General features: G+C 31.3%; 3 protein-coding genes across 5 annotated transcripts; 2 read left to right on the top strand and 1 right to left on the bottom strand.

Annotated features, from left to right (window-relative positions):
* Positions 1 to 6197: 6197 nt before the first annotated feature.
* LOC114177676 (phosphatidylinositol 4-phosphate 5-kinase 1-like) lies at positions 6198 to 12712 on the top strand. 3 transcript variants are annotated; one of them, XM_028063129.2, is made up of 11 exons: positions 6198 to 6468; positions 6554 to 6594; positions 7340 to 7505; positions 7634 to 8695; positions 8896 to 9063; positions 9637 to 9802; positions 10576 to 10686; positions 10824 to 11011; positions 11617 to 11771; positions 11882 to 12050; positions 12278 to 12712. In XM_028063129.2, the coding sequence occupies exons 3-11, from the start codon at positions 7489 to 7491 to the stop codon at positions 12564 to 12566; spliced, it is 2325 nt and encodes a 774-aa protein (XP_027918930.2). In that variant the 5' UTR covers positions 6198 to 6468; positions 6554 to 6594; positions 7340 to 7488; the 3' UTR covers positions 12567 to 12712. The 3 variants fall into 3 exon arrangements, with proteins under 3 accessions (XP_027918930.2, XP_085527329.1, XP_027918932.2); XM_085671203.1 differs by adding an exon at positions 6778 to 6968 and having other exon boundaries at positions 6198 to 6594; XM_028063131.2 differs by having other exon boundaries at positions 6198 to 6594; positions 7629 to 8695.
* A 204-nt stretch (positions 12713 to 12916) lies between these two features.
* On the bottom strand, positions 12917 to 13882 carry LOC114177677 (uncharacterized). Its single transcript, XM_028063132.2, has 2 exons — positions 13438 to 13882; positions 12917 to 13256 (listed from the first exon to the last, which is right to left on the bottom strand). The coding sequence occupies exon 1, from the start codon at positions 13846 to 13848 to the stop codon at positions 13444 to 13446; it is 405 nt and encodes a 134-aa protein (XP_027918933.1). The 5' UTR covers positions 13849 to 13882; the 3' UTR covers positions 12917 to 13256; positions 13438 to 13443.
* A 3766-nt stretch (positions 13883 to 17648) lies between these two features.
* On the top strand, positions 17649 to 20747 carry LOC114176172 (transmembrane emp24 domain-containing protein p24delta4-like). Its single transcript, XM_028061119.2, has 4 exons — positions 17649 to 17951; positions 19600 to 19812; positions 20216 to 20292; positions 20399 to 20747. The coding sequence occupies exons 1-4, from the start codon at positions 17739 to 17741 to the stop codon at positions 20541 to 20543; spliced, it is 648 nt and encodes a 215-aa protein (XP_027916920.1). The 5' UTR covers positions 17649 to 17738; the 3' UTR covers positions 20544 to 20747.
* Positions 20748 to 21290: the final 543 nt, after the last annotated feature.

Raw genomic sequence — 21290 nt, 5'->3', positions numbered from 1 at the left:
TTGGTGTAAAAGTGGTGTCTAAGGTCTTATATGTGTAAGACTAATGTCATATAACCATATGGAATCACAATCTCCCAATGCCCATGCCATAACCATGCCCATGTCTATAACCATAACCGTATATGAAAAATATATATAACTTATCAGTGGTATCAGAGCCGATGGTTCGGAGTGACTGACCGCATAACCATAACCACCATAAAAAAGGGGTCACCGAAGTGACTGACCGCATGACCATAACCAAAAAAGGGGTCACTCATACACCTGAAGGGAAATATATCATATGAAAAAAGAAAAAAAAAACAAGGGACTCACCCTTGAGGGGAGATGTTGGGAATAGTCCAAGTGTGAGTCAAAAAGTCCCACATTGGATAGAAAAAGACAAAGTTAAACACTATATAAGAATAAAGACCCATAACAACATTGCCTTAAGGTTTTGGTGTAAAAGTGGTGTCTAAGGTCTTATATGTGTAAGACTAATGTCATATAACCATATGGAATCACAATCTCCCAATGCCCATGCCATAACCATGCCCATGTCTATAACCATAACCTATATGAAAAAATATAACCTATCACTCCGTACACTATTATAGGAACTAGGGAAAAAAATTCCTTTCAGTCATCTCAAACTATAATAACTTCATAGTTTATGTTTTTAATCATATATAATTATTTGTTTTCTCTCCTTCGACTCTATCTCTCAACTGAATCTCAATAATTTGTTAAAGTTTTTTTAATTAAAGATAAGTCTATAGTACAACTCAAATTGTACAGTATAAATTAAAATATCTTTTTACTTCTTAAAGATATTTATTTATTGTGAATTTTAGTTATGACATAAATTTATATATTAAAAAGTATTTATTTGGTGAACAATATAAAGTCAAATATGAGCATAAATGGAAGTATGAAAAAAAGGAATGAGATGCCTTTGTTGAGTAGGAAAAGAATGAACACCAGCTATTGATTCCCATAATAAACAAATACCTATGCATATGCTTTCTTTTGGGAAAGAGAGTTTTCGAGATTTAAGTTTTCTTTTTAATTTTCTAATTGTTGGGTTAAATGTTTTCACCTTTTTCTTTCTGTTTTTTTTTATATAATTATACAATAAACACTTTTCATCTCCTATGACTTTTTTTTTTAAACTTAACTTAATATATCTATCATAGGATACAAAGACGTATCTAATGAAATTAGTTATGGATTGATTCCTTGAAGAATTGTAGTTACTTTTATCATTTAATACCTATGTTTCTTTCATATAAATTCATTGAAGAGGTTCATCCTTTTTAGGATTTTATAATTATGAAAAACGATGGTTAAACACTTTACATAGATAAATTAAGGAGACACAAAAATCACGATAAACTAATTAAAAATCAATAATTATTAAAGACGAAAATTATTTATAAAATAAAAGAAAATCACGTGTTATGACGAAATAATTCTATTATTATATGACTATTTTGAAATATTATGATGAATCTAAATATAATTTAATAAATTTAAGGATTAATTGGTTATTCTGGAAAACAGTCATAATAAAATAAAATAATGTTTAACTCAATTTAATTGATGTTGGTTTATTAAAGGGATTAGGAATTATCTCTCTTGTCATGAAATTCTTTCATATTAAACCATAAAAAAAAAGTGTGAGAGGAAAAGAAAAATTAAGAAATAGAGTTAAAAAACAGAAATTAATAAATGTATTTCATTGAATCTCTCATAAATTAATATTTATATTTTATTATGATTTATGTTCGTAAACGAACTAGATTTATTGATGTTGAAATACTATAATATTTTTTTATAATAACTTATGGTTGCATAAAAATTACAAACTAATTTACATTTATCACAAAAATACGAATAATGAGAAAATAAAATAAAAAGAAAAAGCGTTCCCTGATATCTCTGTTATCGTAAGATTTATTATTAATATATTTTTGTTCGTTTCCTTCCCACTTGAAATAGAAAACGTATAATATGATGGATTAAGTAAGTGAAAACGAAAACAATTAAAAATTAAACAATACATTATACAATTACTCAACAACACTTATTAAAGTAATGTAATGTAATTATGGATTCGAGTAATGTAATTATGGATTTAACACACAAACAATTATAAACAATAATAAAAGATTTAGAAAAAAAAACTTATGAGTTTTTCTTTTCTTAGATAAATACGTTTACCTTTTAGAAATAACATGAACACGTGTCAAAATATAAAATAATATTAAAATGTCACCTTTGAGCTGAGGTTGCTTTGGCACGTGGGATGACAAAGAAATATAAATTATATACATTGGAGGCAAGCTACCAAAAAAATATATATATATATATATATTAAGTTGTGCACAATTTCTCTTTTGTGGGGCATGTCTGGAGAAGTGAAGTAATAATTATTGTGTGTTAACTTTCTTTTAAGAAAATATATATTTTTAAGAAAATTTCCACTTAATTAATTAAAAATATATATTTGAACTATTTTAGCTTTCTACTATCATATTTTTAGTATTCATATTATTATTTAGAATATTTTATAAAATAGTTTTTCGAAACTAAAAAAAAGTATAAAATACAAGTAAACAAATTTATTCACTTAATTTTAAATAATCAAGGGCCAAAGTAGCTTTGTTAACCCTCTTCCACCCGACACAAAAGTGCAAAATATTCGTGTTGCTTTCAATAAAGGGAGAATATATACTACTTTGACATAATAATAATAATAATAATTATTATTATTATTATTATGATTATTATTGTTTATTATCCCTTTATAAATTTTGTATTAGTTTATTAACTCGTTTTTCTTTTTTTTATTGTTATTGTTGTTTACAAATTATTGAAAATATCATACTTTTGAATTGTATACATCAATATGGTCCGTGAAAGTTTACAATTAAAAGGGTTATCTCAAGATAGGAAGCAATATGAAAAATAATTAAGGAAATGTCAAAAAGAGGGTGTGAAAAATGCATGTCTTTGACTACATTTTCTTGAAAGATGTATCATTTTGATAAACTAGAAGGTTCATGGATATCATGTTAATTATTTATTCTAGGTTTCGAATCTATTTAATTAATTAATTAAATATGCATTTTAGTAGTATTACATTTTCAATATGTAATTTTCCAAATTTATTTGTTGTGAATGATTGAAGCATATACCTCATTTTTTAAAAATATCTTTACATAGCATAAAACACACATGCTAATTAAAACAGGAGACAAATATCTTCCTCTTTTGTTTTTTTTTTTTTTTAAATTCAACCAACAAATGTACTATTATTATAACTTTCATAGACCGAACAATGAGAGGCAAAAATTCAATGGCATGAAATTATTAATTAGTGAGTTGGTCAAAGATATTCTCGATAACTCTGCATTTTTTTATTTGGCAAATTAATAAAATATATTTTTTTTATGTATGCACCCGATAAAAAAGAATAAGGTGACACATAATACACACACTTTGTTATGATATTGTTAATTAGTGGATAAATTAATTAAAGATATTTTTGTTAACTTTGCATCCTATGAAAGCCATGCATGGTGGAAGAATAAGATGCGAAGCTACATGGACGGTTCTTGGATTATGTATTGATAGAGAAAGACTCTTAATTTATATATTTGCAAACTAACTTTCTGAATCACCATGTAATAAATTATTAATAACATAGGTTGTCACAACACAATTCATCTAAACATGATTAGCCACTTTAATTGTCTTAATTATAATAATAATGGTTCCAACGTGACTTGAAGTTTGGGGCACAAACTAATTAATTAATTAATCCATTTAATTAATTATTTGTTCCAGATGTTTGGCAGGCTTTGGTACAATAGCCCCACTTCCTACCTCTCCCTTAGGGCAAGAATCTCTCTGCATGCACTTATTCTTCATGCACGATTTTTTATTTTATTTTTATTTACAGTCCAATTGTTTATAAACAATATTTATATTGTTTTAATAATCTTAATTTTATCAAGATAATAATGTTAGAATTAATTAATGTATTTTATATAAAGTTTGTTTTAAAGTCTGAATTTCATTCTAATTTTATTATTGAAAGATATATGAAAAGAATAATGATATGACATTTTTATACAAGTATATATTATTGGTTGAAGCAACTTCTTCATTTAAAGCTTTTCCAAACAATATAATAAACATGTACTTTAATAATTTTAGAGTATCTAAAGATGATTAACTATATTAATTGTGTGTTTTTCTTGAAAAAAAATGTTATTTTTTATGTGACATGTGATTTTATAAGTTGCTTCAAAAATTAAAACGAGTTGTTTGTATTGTATGTATAAGTAGTTATTCTTCACGAGTTGTTTAATATTTGTATTAATTACAAGAGAGAATATAAAAGGTTGGAGAAAAAGAAGAAGCAACTTGTTGATATAATCTTGTTTGAGCATTTGTAATATCCAAGACTTACTTAACTGAGTTTATCAATAAATATTATTTTTTTGCTATATATACATTTTTTTTAAATTTTAATATTATATATATATATATATTTGATATTTCAAAATTTTTATACATTTATCTTGATACCTCTAAAATATTTTTTAAGATTTGTCACTGTCTATACGTAAAAATCTTAAAATTGACATGACTTTTTTTTAAAAAATTCTTAAATTTATGTGGCGACAACACAAGTTCAAAATCAACAATATATTTGAACAATAATACATTACAGATGTTTTGATAGAAAGAGTACTTTCTTAGTTAAAATAGAAACTCTAATTAAAATAAAAACTATTTTGATATTTAAAACAAGTAGATTATCTATCTATATATATATATATATCAAAAGAACTAATAATTCTCTTAACCTTAGAATGCATTTATACGTTATACATATAATTAAAATAAACAAAATTAAGGTAAAATTGATTTACCTATAACTCTAAGTTCCCACGTTATTCAACTTTTGCATTTATGTTGATGCACATGCCCATATGACATTTTCATACTTCATTGCTGATGTAATTCTTTCTTGACCTATATCATCAAGTGGTGGATTGATATTGATGCATCATCAAGAAAATGCTGAGATTTTTAATACTATGATTGAGATGTGGTAAAGTGATTTTCTTTTTAACAATGGAGTTATTAACAAGTTTTTGATTCCCTGATAATTGAGAAAGGTAGACCTACGTTGGATGCCAAATGCCAATAATACATCATGTGACCACGTTACATGTTTCAGAGGGAAAACAAACCCTAATTTTTGGTCAAAGTGGGACCAAAATTCCAGAACCCACGTAACTCTGTCATAAAACGTTTTAATTAAACCACTTCATCTTAAAATGGAAAATTCAAGACCAAGAAAAGTTTATCATTTCAAAGTTTCAAAAAATTAAACCTACATTTTGACGAAGTAACATATATTAAATCTAAAATAAAACACCAAGAATAGAGAAAACAATCATTAATGTTGATGTTAAAACCAGGTATGTTTTTTCTACACACATTTTAGATGAAATTAATATTTTAATGTCTATAGAAAGGAAACTCTGCAGTGTTCGTGGGCCATTATCCTTTTCGTGAGGGATACTGTTGGTACCTTGCATCACCAGCACTTGTGTAATACATTTCACAATTTTATGTCTTCTCCTGTTATAGTGACATGTCCTACATATATATATATATATATATATATATATATATATATATATTATATAATTAATATTTAACTTTTCTAACATGCATAATTTGCGTTATGACTTTTATAAAAATTACGTTAAATGTTATATTTATTAATTTCCTGGTCAATGATTGAATTCATCAGTTGACTGTGTAAAAAAAAAAACCCTTTAGGTAATCATTAAATAATTTAACATCGTTTGCACTTTTATTTCCGAAAGTTTCAATTTTTTTTTTTGGAGTATACAAAATCTGAATCAATTAGCACATGAATAATGTTACAGCACTTGTTTTGTACTTTTTTTTTACTCTTGTTCATGGTATGATGCAGTAAGGAAGTGGCACGTGTTGGAGATTCGAAACTTGAAACTGTGTGTGCCCACACCGAACCGTAGGATTTTCAGGTGGGTGAAATTAAAAGGGGCATTTTTTTTTCCCCTTTGCATTGCATGGGAAGGACAAACACACCCATTACATAGTACAGTGCTTATGTTTTTTGTTAGTTAAAGCACAGAACAAAAGTCATAATATACGAGCTAAATTCGTTTCATGTTTACTGTTCTCACTTCTCTCTCTAAGTTTAGACAGAGAGAGAGAGAGAGAAAGAGGTGATGTGTCTCTATTTGAGCACAGTACATATATAGTAGCTGGAGGTATAATCAGTTGCAACTATTCTATAGAGTAATCAATTCTTCGGGTGGTGGGGTAGTTGCCGGCTGAGGCAGTTGGACAAGGATTCGTGAGCTTTGTCTCAAACTGTTTTAGAAAGGGTTCAGTTTTGTTTTGATTATTGGGGTGGGGTGCTTCTTCTGCTTCTTTTTCTTCTTCTTTTTCTTCTTCTTTTTCTTCTTCTTCGTTTCACTTTGTTTTTGCTTCACAGAACAAGATAGTATTCATCGTTGCCGCTTCAATCTATCCGAGGTTAGTCAAGTTGTTCTTATCTCCAATTTTTGTGGTGGTGGTGGAATTTAGGATTTTGTGTGGTGCGTTGTGGTTTAGTCGCGTAAATGGCAGATTCTCTTGCTGGATTGGATGCCCTTTTACTTAAACTGACCCAGATAGTGTTTCTGGAAGAATATAAGCGGAGTTACGTGTTTTATGCAGATGGTGAAATGCAAATGGGGTATTGATTCGTAGTATGTTAATGGGGGTATTGATTCAGTATGAAGATGGGTTATGCGTTGTTTATCTGCAGGTTGCGTGATTCTAATTTTAGCAAGTAATGAGAGAGTAAAGAAACAAATTATGCAATATTTGCCTCCCTCTTTATTCACTAAAATTGTACATAAAGAAAGGTTGGTTCTCTGTTGTTAGTATATGATTGAAACAAGTACTGCATCGTAATCAACATCTTCAATATACCAATGGAGAAATATTTTAACGATATACTGTAAATGCACATTATTAACCAACTTCACTACCTTTCTACCAGCAGTGGTTGAAGTCTCCCTTTACAAGCTTCTGAATTCCAAATATTTAGCTTCATCATACCATAACAATTTTGAACAGGAGCGAAGAGTTTTTCTTTTTTCCTTATTCTTGTTATTTTGTGTTTTTGGGAAGATTCCGCAAAACATTCTTCACTGTAGAAACCTGCTAAAGGGTTTATTGTGACTTTTTGTACTGTTGATTTTAAGACTGATAATGGTGGTTGTACCTGTTTCAGAGATCACCACGGGGCACAATAGTGTCATAAAGGCGCTGAAGGCAGAGATGAATTTCCTTATTATATCAGTGAGTGATACATTTAACCTTTTAAGGGAAATAGAATCTTCATTGGAGCTATCCAAATAAATCGGTGAGAATCTGCTAGACATGGAGGACAGTGAAAGGTAATATTCATAGACACTCCTTCTCTGCCTCATTTATGCCCTTGTGTTGTGTATATTTTATGTTGTTCTGATTAAGCGTTTTCTGTTCTGCGTGTCTGCATATGTTGTCTCTGTCTTGTAAAGTATAGGTTTGAAGAGAAGTCCTTTCCAAATGGGGATGTCTACATTGGTAAAATGAAGGGCATACTTCCCCATGGAAGAGGAAAGTATACATGGTCAGATGGGGCAGTTTATGAAGGTGATTGGGTAGATGGGAAAATGACGGGGAAAGGAGTGATTACATGGCCAAGAGGATCAAAGTACGAGGGTGAATTCTCTGGGGGTTACCTTCATGGTCATGGCACCTTTACACATTCTACCGGTTGCGTTTACACCGGAGGGTGGAGGATGGATGCTCATCATGGGATTGGCCGGAAAACATATTCAAATTCAGATATATATGATGGTTTATGGAAGGAAGGAATTCGTGAAGGGTGTGGAAGGTATTCTTGGGAGAATGGAAATGTATATATTGGGAATTGGAAAAGTGGTCAGATAAATGGAAGAGGGGTTATGAAGTGGTCTAATGGTGATATTTTTGATGGTTGTTGGTTAAATGGACTTAAACAAGGATCTGGAGTGTATAAATTTGCAGATGGGGGGCTTTATATAGGGACATGGAGTAAGGGCCTAAAGGATGGAAAAGGAACATTCTATCCTGCTGGTAGTAAACAACCATCTCTGAAGAAGTTGTGCTCTCTTAACAGTGATGATAGTAGTTTGTTATCTAACACAGAAAATCATAAGCCTCCAAAACAAAAGTTTACACGCAGTTTTTCTGAAAAGATTTCAGTCAGTGGTAGATCAAAAAGTTCACGTCAAATATCACATAGGACTTCATCATTAGATTCAAATTTTAGCCTCCACAATCCTTCTGTAGATTGCATATGTCGTGACTCTTCATCCTCGTTATCACAGACCTTGAGTGAAAGTCAATCTGAGACCTCATTATCACCCTCTTTGGTTTATGAAAGGGAATATATGCAGGGAGTTCTAAATATGGAGAGAATTAGGCATTATTCAGAAATGCCACATAAAAACAAACGGCAGAATAAGTTTAGTGTGAAGCAGGTTAAGAAGAGTTCATGGATTGATATTTTTGGGGGCCGCCGGAGCTATTATTTGAAGCTTAATTTGCAGCTTGGCATCAGGTAAATTACATGATCTAACATTTCCATTCTAACCTATTTCTAAACAATTGATATAGTATCTGTTGCCAGTATTATCACCATTCTTTCTGCTGCATTATACTTGTTGTTACTTTATATCAATGTTAATGTGTCTGGTTTATTCCATTTGGGATTTTGTTCAATATCAAGGTTTGATTAAAGAAATTTGGCTGAATTCTCAGGTACACTGTTGGAAAGATCACACCAGTGCCTGCACGTGAAGTTCGGTCATCTGATTTTGGAGATCGAGCTAGGATAAGGATGTACTTTCCCAAGGAGGGTTCACAGCTGACTCCTCCACATTGTTCTATAGATTTCTACTGGAAGGATTATTGCCCTATGGTCTTCAGGTATTTATTAACTACATGTACACCTGAAGAGTTGTATTGTATGTTTAGCATAATTTATTGGAACCTTTTCCATATGGCTACAGTGGGATCAATTAATTTCGAAGTTGTAAGACATGACAGCATTAGCTTCTCTTAAATTTTTGTTTGGTGTGTTAGCTTATAAAACTAATAGTACATCTTAATTTATTTCCTATGAAGAACTTCCCAAATGGAGAATCAATGTTGAAAGTTTAGCCCAACCCCTTCCTTAGGTATAAATAAAACAAGGAATTTGACCAATTTTAATGTAAAAATTGTCATTATCAAAACAATATACATGAATTCTTGATAATATGAATTTGAGATTATGGTGGTATATTAGAGTGAAAGAGTGCTCAGTCAAGGCTATGGTTAAGAAGCACATTATATTTCAAGATGTATTTATTGGCTGAATCAACATAAACAACCCTTTATTTTTAAATTAGCATTTTGACCATTAATGAATTGAAGGTTTCATGTGCTTGATTTATGTATGCCTCCCCATAATTTTTTCTTGTGCTTTCTTTGCATAATTACATTAGCATATATTTCCAGGAATTTGAGAGAGATGTTCAAATTAGATGCTGCAGAGTACATGATGTCCATTTGTGGTGATTCTGGTCTAAGGGACATATCTTCACCTGGAAAAAGTGGCAGCATCTTCTTTCTTTCTCAAGATGATAGATTCGTGATAAAGACACTGAAAAAATATGAACTAAAGGTTTGCAATCACCCATTTTTCTTCCTTCATGGATCAAGAACATTTTCGCATTAATCGTCTTGTGTTGAATTCAACAACTGGTATATGAGTTCAACTTTTTAAGAGTTCTGAAGTTGTATACATAAGCATATTAGAGGGCATATACACAATAGAGTGATATACAATTCCATTGGTACCAGCTACCCAACCCCACAAGACAAGTAATGCTTGACAGTGCCACTAATCTGATTACAAAATTTAAGGACAAGATTCAACGAAATCCATACCAAAAGGGCTTGCTTAAGCCATTTGGATGGAAGTTTTCTGTAGAGAAGTATTTTTTTTGTTATATGGAGGAAAGATAATTTGATGACAATTTTCAAGGACAAAGTTCATGAAATCCACTGCCAAAATATCTAAGAAGGCCACATTATAATGCACCTTTTCTGGATAGACATGTTTTTGGGGTGAAAAAATATTTCTAGACTGAAATAGATGATGGATATCTTTCTGACTCCTGTAGTTCCGTAGACACCATAAATACTTCTAGTTCTAGTGCCTATAACCTAATCACAAGTAAAGGCAAAGTTAATCCAATTCCAAAATGGCTCATCAAAGGATGGGCTCTTCTGGTAAAAAGTTGTTCATATGTTTGTTAAAAAGTCACTTCTAAGGAGAAATTAATGATTGCCTATGTTTCCATCTTTCACCATAAATTATGAACTTGATTTACCCAATTAAGTGAAAATTCCAAAGTTCATGGTTATGTAAATACACTTTTTCTTTTTTTGTAGGTTATGCTCAATATGCTTCCCAAGTACTACCATCACGTAGGAAGTTATGAGAATACTCTTATTACAAAGTTCTTTGGTCTCCATCGAATAACACTAAGAGGTGGGAAAAAGGTATTACCAAATATCCATCTCTAGCTTCTTTTTAATTGGTACTACATATATAAATATCCTTGTTTTCCACTATGGCAAGTGAGAAAAGGATTGGTTGGTGTTGCTGTTGGATAAATATTTCCTTCTCTCTTCATTAGGTGCGCTTTGTGGTCATGGGGAATATGTTCTGCACAGAATTGCATATTCACCGTCGTTATGATCTGAAGGGGTCTTCTCAAGGAAGATATACAAAAGAAGAAAAAATTAATAGCAATACAACACTGAAAGATCTTGATCTAAAATATGAATTTCATATGGATAAAAAGTTACGAGAATCCCTATTCAAGTGAGTTCCTACTATTTGAAAGCTATTTCTGTTAAAAGTTACTATCTTACATGAAATTCTGGTTGGTTTCTATATCTACTCCCCACTTTTGAAACAGATAATGATTTTTCAAAGTGTTAATGCAAAGATATGGTGGATTATCTCTAGTTTGAATCAAGCTTCTTGTTTGATCCTGCTACCATAGCTTTTACTGATTAAAATCTGGTTAATTTCCCAGATTTATGAAAGTTGTCTCTGTTCATATTTTCAAATTGGAAAGATTTACTTCTGAACTTTTACATTAGGATCGGCAAACCAAATTGTGATCAACATGGAGGTGTTGCATTAGATATAATTAGTGTTGGCTGATTGAATTTGTTATGAAACTGCTGTTGAAGATTCTACTTCTTTCTGGGAATTTTCGTGTTTGCCTAAGCGCAGTGACAGATCTACGTATACATGAGGGTGTGTAAGCGCACCTGGTTTTGTTAAAATTATTACCAAATAGGCTAAGCGTATATGTTCTAATATATTTATCAGGACAGTTGTTTTGGAATACTCATTGACTGAAGGATCTGTAAGCTGAGCTTCTAGTTATGATACAAATCTGTTTTTTTCTGGTGCAGACAAATTTCTGTAGACTGCATGTTCTTGGAGTCTCAGCACATAATTGATTACAGTCTTCTGTTGGGATTACATTTTAGAGCCCCGGAGAATCTGAAGGCCTTAGTTGAACCTTCCAGACTAATGCAGCCTCAATTGAGCTTAGCTTCTGAAGATGGTAAATACCTTCTAATGATGTCATTTTAGAGCTTAATATGGAAATTCTCCTTCAAAAATTAGTGATTTTAGAAGACTCCTAGTTCTTTCTGACTTGGTTTTCTTTACCAGATGCACACAAGCAAGGGGAGCAGTTGATAATTCCCAAAGGCTTGTTATTGGTTGCTCATGAACCCAGCTTTGTCAACACTGCACCTGGACCCCACATTAGAGGAAATACATTGAGAGCATACTCCATAGGTGACAAGGAAGTTGATCTTTTACTTCCTGGTACTGCAAGGTATCTTCTGTAACTTTATTCTCTATGCTTCCTTTTTCAATAATATTCATTAATCTATCACCTTTACAAGTATCTTCTTTCACTGCACTTTCTTTAGTAACAATTCTTAGCAGAAAGAGTAATGGTACTTTGACACACATTAGATTCATTTGACACACATGTTCTGTTGTGTTGCATTGCATTGCAATGATACATATCATATATGAAATGGTGTGTGTGTTACTCAGGCTACGAGTGCAATTAGGAGTAAACATGCCAGCTCAAGCGACACGCAAGGTTCAGGAGGACAAAGTGGAGGAATCAGAAGTAGAGCTTTTTGAGGTTTATGATGTTGTCCTATACATGGGCATAATTGACATATTGCAGGAATACACTGTGAAAAAGAAACTTGAGCATGCCTGCAAATCATTGCAATATGATCCTATGACTATATCAGTCGTCAAACCCAAGACTTATGCTGAACGTTTCATCAATTTCATGGAGAAAAAAGTTTTTCCGGAGCCAGAGACTCCTTGAAATGTATATTTTACCTTTTCTTTTTTGTTTAAATACTTCTTTGTAATCATTTTGTTACTTATATTTTACATATTTCTTCATGCAAATGTGTATTCACTTCAATTTCCAAAGAATGAAATTAAATTACTTTTTCTTTTTTTGCATTACTTCCTGATAATGCTGAAATATTTCTTATATCAAACATTATAAATAACCATTGTCTTTCATATTGATATACTCTTCTTATTACCATGTACGACATGTTCTGAGGGTTGTCGGAATGAGAGATGTTGGGAAAGGAGAGAAAAAAGGGAAACAAGTTCCACTGAATAGTAGTAATAAAAAAAGTTCAACACTAAAATCTGCTATAGTAAAGGAGAAACTAAAGCATGGATTTAGGAGATATTTGTTTACACGAATTAGTCAAAGAATTGGGACCAAAGCAGTAATAAAAAACAAGAACAGAATGTGCTAAAACCACAAAAATACAGTTCTCAACTTCCACAGGTTAAGTTGCCTGAATGCTGAGCCTTTGTTAAGATCTACCGGAAAAAAACAAAATATGGATTTCCATTTAACAAGAATAATTAATCTTCTTTCTTCTGTAGTTGCTGAATAATCAGTATATCTTCATTTTCATCTCTGTTTTGACAAAATTCAGATGTAATGTAATCCCTCTCCACTTTTCTGACAAAAGCACCAGGACAGGAACTGAAGAAACAAAAGCAACAAAGGTTAAAAAGATAAGTATTTTACAATTTACTGTATATGTATGCACCAGTTTCGTTATAGAGATTCTTTGAAGAAAAAAAAAATTAAAGTGAACTTCTTTACAAATTAATTTGTGCTTTTTTGTATAAATTGTTAAATGTTTTTATAGTTTCTAAAATACCTGTTGTTAAGAAGGATGAACCTTGCTAGAAGAAATGACTGAGTTAACTGAGGCCTCAATGGTGTATCTCTTGGAAGCAACAGAAGTATCACTTTCCTCCATTTTTCTTCCACTCTCAGCAGTTTCAATGAAGCTATCAACTCCAGTTTTTGAGATTCTCTCAACCTCTTCTTCAAAGTACCTAAACTCTTCCATGGCACTTTCCATGATGATCCTATCAAAATGATCCTCTGCTTGCTGCATAATAGCCTCTGCTTCTTCCACCTCTTTCTGTAGTTCCACAGCTACCCATGCCTTGTATGACTCAATCTCAAACAGCTTCACTAGGTCTTCTGTTGTGAAAAGATCAAAACTTTTGTCATGCAAAGGTTGATCTGAGAGAAATGTGAACTGGGAAATGAGGGTTTCCATTTTTCTTGAGAGTGAATTGATGAAGCAGATGTCAGTGGTGAGTCATATATACAACAAGCATTTGTCTTTTTACAACGTTAAAAAAAAATTGGCACTGTTGGGTCACGTGGTTCCTAACACATGTTGGACAAAATCTTAGTGTAAATTCTTGTGGGACAGTGAAACCAGTAACATAAGACATAATCATTAGCTCTTTTTATTTGGATATATTATAAGAAAAAGAATTTCACGAGCTTCATTTTATGTTAGATAACATAATTTTTTCATGCAACAGACATTATTATTATGATGTGAAAAAGGCTTAGATAACCGTTGGAACACCTTTTCTTCTGATTTATCAAAGGCTAGTGAATGGAGCTTTCTCATTTATGAAAGACTTGACTTTTCTGATATAAGGGCAATTTTATTCACAACTTGATTTTGATGGATTGTTAAAAAATATATAAAATATCTAATGCTTTTTGTTATTTTCATGAAGTATAATAATACTTTCGATAACTTCTCAAAAGATCTTATGGTTTTTGTTATTAAAATAACCCAATCTGTTTCTTAATTACTTAAACACAGATTCTAAAATGTTTATTAATGAACTGCATAAAGTAAGGCATAATATGCCTTTTTAATCAACAGTGGTATTCACAAAAATGTGAAGAGCAAAAGAAGCTATTTTCAGCAACAAGCAGTGCGAGTTGCTTTTTTTAAATGCTCTAACGGTTTTATGCTATTTTTTGTGTTGTTTTATCCATTAGGGTAACCACAGCAGTGGAATATCTTAACGATGTGCTTGTAACTGTTATCTTATCTCTTAAATCATTAATAAATTTTAATTTCAGTTTTCTTTTCTTATAGTTTTCAAAAATAGTCCAATAAGAACAGTTTATTAAATAATGGAGTAAATTTTTTTTTTCAATTAGACTAAATTTGGTAAACAAACTTGAATAAGAATTAAGAAAAAAACAGTAAAATTGATTATAGTCTTGTCAAATATTATATTATGATGAAATTAGAAAAAAACAAAAACAAATCTCACGTATCTGATTCACTCATAAACTACTATTATTAATAAGATACGTTTTACGTTCCTATAAAAAAAATAAAATAAAACATTAAAGACGGGTTTTAATTTTTTATATTATTTTTGTCACTCTAAAATTTAAACTTACTTTTTACATTTATCTGCAATCTAAATACATTTTCTTTTATGTTATGTTAGTAATATTTATATATTAAAAATCTAACGTTGATAACAATCTTAACATATTGTTTTTAATTACATAATTTACGTGATAAAATTTGTATTCATATAAATTGTTTTTCATAGTTATTATTTACATGACTTTAAATTTTAAAAGGAAAATATATGGGATGTTTTTGTAAGATATGTAATATATTTACAATTTTAGTGAAACATGAAAAACATTTTAACAAATTATTATTATTATTATTATTAAAGTATTTACTATATATTTTTATTTTAAAATATATAGTTTTATGTTAATTTAAAATTTTCTTTAACTTAAATTTGTAACGATCAAGAAAATATAATATTTCTACTATTTTAATTCATACCAGTTAAGTACTAAATAAATCTCATCATATAAATGAGAGAAAACATATATAATCATACAAGTACAAGTATAGTGTGGGGACAAACCCTTAAGATTTATAAAAATACATAACTTATCAACATATTTTTACTTCCATGAAAACTAAATAACTACATCATCTTATATGTCTATATACATTAAACCAAAATACATAACTTCAAGTATCATCCTCAACCTACTTACTAGCATCACCATCACTTATAGTCTCGTTTGCTCACCTAATAAAAATAACCATTACAACAAACAACCAACAAACAAAAGAGAGTAAATAAATGGTAACTTAAGCATACATAAACATTTATGGCATAAAGATCTATAACAATAATCTAACAGACCAAGCTAGCCAAACAACAATCCACACACACACGCAATCTAGTAGAGTATAAGGATAACTTCTAAATAAGTGTCCTTAGCAAATGCATAACACTAGACTCACTTGTCATATCCTTCCTCCTTACAACATTCAATCATTGTATCACATTTTATTGACCTTGGAACACTTCCTTGAATCATTCATCTCCATCACATAACTTATCTCTTAATAATTTCCTTTTCAAATAGAGCATATTTGAAACTTATAAGCTTGTCTAGTGAGAACAAACATTCAGTTAACGAGCAATCCTTGGATGTCCACTTGCTTAGCAACCAAGTGTCTCGTTAAGTGAGTCCAACACTCGAACTAAATTTAGGATAATTCGCCAAGTGAGAATAAACTCGCTCAGTGAGTAAGTCTCCCTTCCTATGACTTTCCACCAAACTAGTGGTTGGCGTTCACTCAGTGAGAGTTTGCTCTCTCAACAAGTAGGCTTCCTCTAACTCTCTACCAAACTATTTTTTGATCGTCACTTAGCGACAATGGGATTCGTCGAACAAGTTTACATAACACTACAACAAAATTATGCAAGTTAGACTATGCCAAAATACCAAAAACCCATCCCATGTTTCATAAAGTCATAAACATACAAATTTCATGTTGAAACACCTCAACTTAGCCAGAATCATCACATTCACCATACATACAATATGAAATCCTAAATTTCATAACATACACGTAGACATGAAATTGAAAACCTACATTTCAACTCACTCACAACACATTAACATGATAATTGGTCACACAATTGTCATCTCATAGACATAAAAAATTAATAAGACGAAATCAAACATTAAATAGTTAAAATTAGCTTCCATCACCTCAGACAAACCCTCTTTCTCAAGTTGTTGCTCTCTATAGCTCTATATAACACAAGTTCACCTAAACAATCAATAAAAAACATCAATTAGAGTTATAAACATAACATCATGATCCCACATGCAACCCAAGAACTAAAATGCCTAAAAAAAGACAAAGCGAAAACTTATTATATTCGACTTTTCGAATGATTATGTAAATCTTCTCATTGGAAATGATCCTACGCCTATGATTTTTAATAAAATGAAGATTGGGACAAGAATTGAAAAGAAAATCCAAAGAAAATGTTTAGAAATGAGATGATGGTTTTATAGAAGTAAACTTCAATAATTAAAATTTTTTGTTAAAAGATGTTTTTCTTTTTATAAAAACTATCACTATTCTAAAGTCAATTTTTAATTTCTCACAAAATTTAAATAATTTTATTAATTCATTATTTAATATATTAAAAAAATATACATTTAAATATTATTTATTTAGTTTTAGTATAGGGACAGCTAAACCAATGAACTATTAATCAATAATTTCAGTTATTCAATTATCGACCCAATTTTTTCAACAGTTTTACAAATTGATTATCAATTAATTGTTTTGTTGTTTAAAATATTTTAATAAATATGTAAAATTTTAAAGAAGTTATTGAAAAATTTAACCCTATCAACTTTTACAAGACACAAATAAGTATATACATTTGAAAAAAATATTAATTTTAGGTCTCCTTAAACTCACAAGTAGTTTGTTTTGTTTTTTGTAATTTTAACTTTTAAATTTTAGAAATTTAACAATTTTATTGACATTAATTAATTGAATTATTTTTAACGATATCTTAAATCAACATGTTAGATCCAACATTATAAAAAAAAAGTTTAAAATAAAACAAAAAAAAGTACAATTTATTTAATCAGTGATAGATAAAAAATAAAGATAAGAATTAATTAACAAAATATACAAAACGAGAGGGAAGTAACGTAAAATTGAGATTATAGAGCCAAAGCGCACCCTAGCTAGCTCCATGGTACAAAGAGATCGAAAGAGTGGATAGAGAAAAAAAAAACATTGTTGTTTTGTGGAGAGAGAGAAGAGGCAACGCAATGCGGAACAGAGGTGTGTCAACGTTGTTACTCCTGTTTTTCTTCTTCTTCTTCTCAATCAATTTGGTTCCTTCTGCTCTCGCTATTTGGCTTACCGTGCCCGCCACTGGTACCAAGTGCGTCTCTGAAGAAATCCAACACAACGTCGTCGTTTTGGCCGATTATGTCGTTATACCCAGTGATCATTCCCAGAATCCCACACTCGCCGTCAAGGTACCCTTTTTCCCTTTCATTCTCACACCCTTTTCCGATTTATTTCCTGGGTCTTTATTCAATTGCTCGTTGCTTTCTTTCCCAGCCAACTTTTATTTCCTGATTTTTTTCCAATTTGTTATTTGGTTAAGAAATTTTAGGTTCAAGTGAATCTGCTTCCTTGATTTGCGTGTCGTGTGCCTGTTGTGAATCTCGATTGTTTTGGAGGGGGGTATGTTTTGTCGTGGATTTGTTATTATTGTTCGGTTTGGAAAATTATCATGTGTGTTGGTTGGTTGGCTGGTTGTATTGTTCGGTGGTCTATGTTGATTGCTGTCTTTGGTACTTTGGAGAGGTGAAAAAACGTTTGACACTTTGCAGAGGAGCTGTTTGCTTAATTGATTAGTTGGGAGTTCATTTTTATTTTGATTTGTGGACGTTAATTTTATGTTTGTCTTTAGGAATTTGTATCCTATTATCTATTATCTTGTGTCGATCATGAAATCTTTTATGATCTTTTACACCGTGCGTGGTTATACTTGTCTGTGGTGTTATAATGCTATGAATTTCGAGTACATTGTTTTGTTGAATGTAGTTTTTGTTACGTAAAATTTCTTGGAATATGGTTGTGGAGTGGAGCCTGAACGGTTTAGGTGTTTTCTCTGGAGAATACACTTGCTAAGCAGTCCTAAAGTTCACAAAAACACCAAGTGAGTGTCAATTATGTGCAACGTGACGTGATCCACAATGATCATGCCTATTTAATGGGTCTGTTCTATAATGATTGGCTACGGGCTTTCTGGAATCTAGAATTTTGAATTCAAGGAGGACGTGGGGATAATGGAGCCTCGATCACATTTGAAAAGAATCTAGAATCTCTATTTACCGGGCCTGAAGAGGGTTCTAGACTCACAAGCCCTTTAAGCCCCAAGAGGGATGGTCTCAGACTGTGATGTAATGTGGTGGTGAGGCCAGCCCCTATTAGACATTGCTCGTGATGGACACTTCTTACATAGCCATTTATTCTGGTTTGATTCTTTGCCTGACGTCTCTAATGATAATTTGCTTCTGGAGATCTGGTGGTAATGGAAAGGCGAAAAGACTTAACATATATGGTTGCCTACATAATGGTGATAATGTCTTCCGACATGGTTCCTAGAGCAGTATTCTTGCTATGCTTAGTGGTTGGCAAGATGAAAGATGATAGCAGAGTTTAAGACTTTAATGCTGTTTGGAACTGATAATATCTGTCATGTTAGAAGTATGTAGTGTGGTACAATAGGGAGTTACATGTGTCGTAATTTATGTTTGGACAGAGAATAATCTCTATAGGAGTCATAACACACCCTTTGCTGCATTGTGTGAATTCTGTGATTCTGTAATAAAAAACCACCAATTTGTCAATTTGTGTTCTGTTAGATACCCTAGCTACATAAATTCTCACAAAAAATTCCTAGTCCGAACAGAAATAAGGTTGAATAATTATGAAAAACGTTTACTTCGAAACATTCTACAGTTCTACCAAGTAATGTTGTTTAGTGTTGCTTGTGTCTCTTTGTTATCAAGATGTAATTCTGGATGGCTCTTGAATGACAACCTTCTAATTTCAGCTTGTTAAAAAGGTCTATTTCTTCTCTCTTGGTTTCTAATAGTAATATGTTTTCTTTAGGTAACATCACCATATGGAAACAATCTTCATCACAAGGAGAACACAACTCATGGTAATATCGCATTTACTACTCAAGAGGCTGGAAACTACCTGGCATGCTTCTGGGTGGATAGTCATAATCAAATAGTTGGTGAGGTTAATGTAAACCTTGATTGGAGAATTGGGATTGCAGCCAAGGACTGGGATTCAGTTGCTAGAAAAGAGAAGATTGAGGTAAATGTCCAAGGGATATGCATAATTTTTTTGAATCTTCCTATGCTATGAATATCTAGTACAAAAACAAATCCTAATCCACTAGAAATATCCCGTAGATAGAACTTAATTGTTGGTTAGCATTAGTTATAATAAGAAATCTGTCAAGCCACTGTTTTAAAATACATTAAGCTGAAAGCATTTAGTAATTGCATGTGAATCGAAAAGATTTGGATCCTGTCATGTTCCGCCCAAGTTATGAGAACAAAAAACACTAAAGAATGTGTAATAGGCCCCACACAAACAACGCTGAGTTCACTACTGTTGTTTTTGTATCTTTCTCTCTCAGAGCATAAGAACACGAGAGGATCCAAATCTGAATGCTTCTCTTTTCTAATTTATGTATCATGTGATTGACGCCTAGGGAGTTGAGCTTGAGCTGAGAAAGCTAGAAGGAGCAGTGGAGGCCATCCATGAGAATTTGCTTTATCTCAAGGGCAGGTAATTCCTATTACATCAACATAATCAATCCCCTATGAAGAGTTTATTCCAATTTCCTTCCTAAACTTTTCATATATATGATTTTTCTTTCGGGTTATTTGTTCAGGGAAGCTGAGATGAGGATTGTGAGTGAAAAAACAAATGCTAGGGTGGCATGGTTTAGCATTATGTCTTTGGGTATCTGCATTACTGTTTCAGGTTTGCAATTGTGGTATCTGAAGCGGTTCTTCCAGAAGAAGAAGCTTATATAGATTATGCTATTGTTAGTTTAGTGGTACAAAGAACATTTAATACTTAATTTTTTTTTTATGAACACTACTTCAAGTGTTACACAGAATTTTTTTATACCATAAGTAGAGTTTCTAACTTTTGTCATCCACGGATGATTACTACAATGAATTGTCTTGTATGATTGGGATATGAAAAGCGGCTGATAAGAGAAGATTTTTAATGAATGAACTAGGGTATAAGGTGGGCTATCATATCTGTTTGTTGTTAGTTACCATCTTTATGCAGGGAATTACTGGGTAGGATAAGATCAGTAAGGAGAATTGCGTTGAAGCTTGACTGTTTCCATTGCTACTGCTGTTGAGGATATAAAGGCCTTTTGGGTTAATTTAGTGATAATATTATTTTGTTTGTTTGGCTAGAGGAAAGTAAACTATAAATACTATAATTTAGTGATAATATCATTCATTAGCATTGTTTTTTGTCTTGTCATAAAATTCTTTCGGTTCATTTGATCAGATACTACTCGTGCTCATGAATTAAGTCACAACAGATATTGAACACAGAATTCTATTAAATAGATTATGTTTTCTACTGTCTTGGATCATATCCAACATTTACGGCGATCTTTAGATTTGCATTAGAAATTCGTTGACGGGTTTATTTAGATTTATAATAATGAAAAAGTTATTATTAAACGTTAAATATATTTTTAGTTCTTAAATTATTTTAAAAATCATGTTTTATTCTTAATATTTCGTTCTTAACGA

This window comes from Vigna unguiculata, chromosome 3 (assembly GCF_037176805.1).
Source record: "Vigna unguiculata cultivar grain cowpea cultivar isolate G323 ecotype 2 chromosome 3, ASM3717680v1, whole genome shotgun sequence".
Classification (NCBI taxonomy): Eukaryota; Viridiplantae; Streptophyta; class Magnoliopsida; order Fabales; family Fabaceae; genus Vigna; species Vigna unguiculata.
This window is presented reverse-complemented; position numbering and strand designations above follow the sequence as displayed.

Coding starts and splice junctions, on each gene's coding strand:
- LOC114177677 (XM_028063132.2), bottom strand. CDS start 13,848: ATGGAAACCCTCATTTCCCAGTTCACATTTCTCTCAGATCAACCTTTG.
- LOC114176172 (XM_028061119.2), top strand. CDS start 17,739: ATGCGGAACAGAGGTGTGTCAACGTTGTTACTCCTGTTTTTCTTCTTC. Junction 19,813..20,215: donor CTAGAAAAGAGAAGATTGAG/GTAAATGTCCAA, acceptor ATTGACGCCTAG/GGAGTTGAGCTTGAGCTGAG. Junction 20,293..20,398: donor TTGCTTTATCTCAAGGGCAG/GTAATTCCTATT, acceptor TTATTTGTTCAG/GGAAGCTGAGATGAGGATTG.
- LOC114177676 (XM_028063129.2), top strand. Junction 8,696..8,895: donor AATTTGCAGCTTGGCATCAG/GTAAATTACATG, acceptor CTGAATTCTCAG/GTACACTGTTGGAAAGATCA. Junction 9,064..9,636: donor TATTGCCCTATGGTCTTCAG/GTATTTATTAAC, acceptor ATATATTTCCAG/GAATTTGAGAGAGATGTTCA.